The following is a 1,478-nucleotide window of genomic DNA, read 5'->3' as shown; positions in this document are numbered from 1 at the left end:
CGTTATTTCAAAATATATTTTTATCTTCTACTGTAATTCATTTTCTACTTTGTTCTAGATTTTTATATTAGCATCACATTACTTTTAATGTCATTATTTTCTCTTATTTTCTATGCCTGCGCACAAATTGAGTTGTATTAAATATATTTATTCAAAATTGTGTTATAATTAATGCTTATATACCTGATATGGCGTTTAATTAACAAAGAAGCCAGTATAGTCTAGAATAACAAATATGTAGATAGTAACAAATAAGATAGCAGTAATAAATTTGCGAAGAGTGAATCAGTGACAATAACTCAGTTAATCAGATTTATTTTTATTACAAGTAATCATTACAATATATATCACTGATTGAGAATACGTTTTACAGCGAATAGTATCACAACACAAAATATACAGAGAAAGTGCGGACGAGCGTTCATTTACAGCGCCGAGAAAGAAATCAATCTCACTCACACCTTTATGAACCAAATTACTTTCATTAATCGATATTATGCTAGCGACGGCGACATAAAACATCATGGACATTCCTGTAATGGCCATAATAGCAGAGCGCAAATCATCTGATACATTGGACGTGACAGCGGAGCTAATAAGTTGTGTATCTTCTGGAAAAAAAGGATAATGAAATCAAAATGATAGATTTCGATGCCTTAATGATGCGTTATATCTGATTAAAAGCGTGAAACGTACCGCTCAATCTCCCGACTAGTTCTCCCGTACTTTCTCTGTCAAACATTGCCGTTTCCTGTTGAAGGATAGCGGCGTACGCCTGTTTCCTAAGGGACTGCGTGATTTTGTGTTCCGCCGTCGACATTAGACAAACTCTGCCAAAGTTGCTCACACCGCCTATGAGAAATATCACAAAGAGAGCAAGCGGGGGCGGCCAGCAAAAGTAAAGTCTTCAATTCCGAGCGTCTCTTCGCCTTAACCTACTACGGGCATAGATGCGTCGGACCGGATAGCGTTGGTCGTATAGTGTCTCAGTCCGATGAACACGCGGCCCTTCCTCGAGAATCTGACAATCCTGCTTGTGTCGGCCTTCGATTCGGGTTAACCTAAACACAAAACAGTGTCACTCAGGATTTCATTGGAACATCATCGTGACTACGCATATGTACGATCGAATAGCTTTGCGGGAAACTGTCCAAATTCTCCTGAGTATTCTGTTGTGTATTAGATCGCAATAATTCCTAATTGCACGCACCTCGTATGTAAATACTCCGTTTCTTCTCTTTTCTCTACTGCTCTAGTGTCACTAGTGCACTTTCTACACTCAATATGACACCTGAACCCAAGAAGGAGGGCTCGACCCACACGTACGTTACGATGGAACTGTGTGAGTGTGCGATCCGCTTAAACAATGTTCAAAAGATTGTTAAGCGTATCAAAAACGGCGGATCGTCTGTGATTGGTCGCAGAGTCGATACGCCCGATACGCGCGTATCTCGATACGCGCCATGGGACGGCACCCT

General features: G+C 40.2%; 1 protein-coding gene across 2 annotated transcripts; it reads right to left on the bottom strand.

The window, feature by feature from the left end:
* Nucleotides 1–295: 295 nt before the first annotated feature.
* On the bottom strand, nt 296–1,435 carry LOC112457587 (ATP-binding cassette sub-family B member 10, mitochondrial-like). 2 transcript variants are annotated; one of them, XM_025020737.1, is made up of 3 exons: nt 1,125–1,435; nt 697–1,061; nt 296–611 (listed from the first exon to the last, which is right to left on the bottom strand). In XM_025020737.1, exons 2-3 carry the CDS (start codon nt 818–820, stop codon nt 304–306), a joined length of 432 nt encoding a protein of 143 aa, XP_024876505.1. In that variant the 5' UTR covers nt 821–1,061; nt 1,125–1,435; the 3' UTR covers nt 296–303. The 2 variants fall into 2 exon arrangements, with proteins under 2 accessions (XP_024876505.1, XP_024876506.1); XM_025020738.1 differs by having other exon boundaries at nt 1,211–1,435.
* Between the last annotated feature and the right edge of the window lie 43 nt (nt 1,436–1,478).

This window comes from Temnothorax curvispinosus, unplaced genomic scaffold (assembly GCF_003070985.1).
Source record: "Temnothorax curvispinosus isolate PA1 unplaced genomic scaffold, ASM307098v1 QBEX01007921.1, whole genome shotgun sequence".
Classification (NCBI taxonomy): Eukaryota; Metazoa; Arthropoda; class Insecta; order Hymenoptera; family Formicidae; genus Temnothorax; species Temnothorax curvispinosus.
The sequence above is the reverse complement of the archived record's forward strand: the minus strand, read 5'-3'. Positions and strand labels throughout refer to the sequence as shown.

Excerpts from the sequence above, each read along its gene's own strand:
- LOC112457587 (XM_025020737.1), bottom strand. The coding sequence starts at position 820 with ATGTCGACGGCGGAACACAAAATCACGCAGTCCCTTAGGAAACAGGCG. Across the intron at positions 612-696 it reads ACTAGTCGGGAGATTGAGCG|AAGATACACAACTTATTAGC; the intron begins GTACGTTTCACG and ends CTTTTTTTCCAG.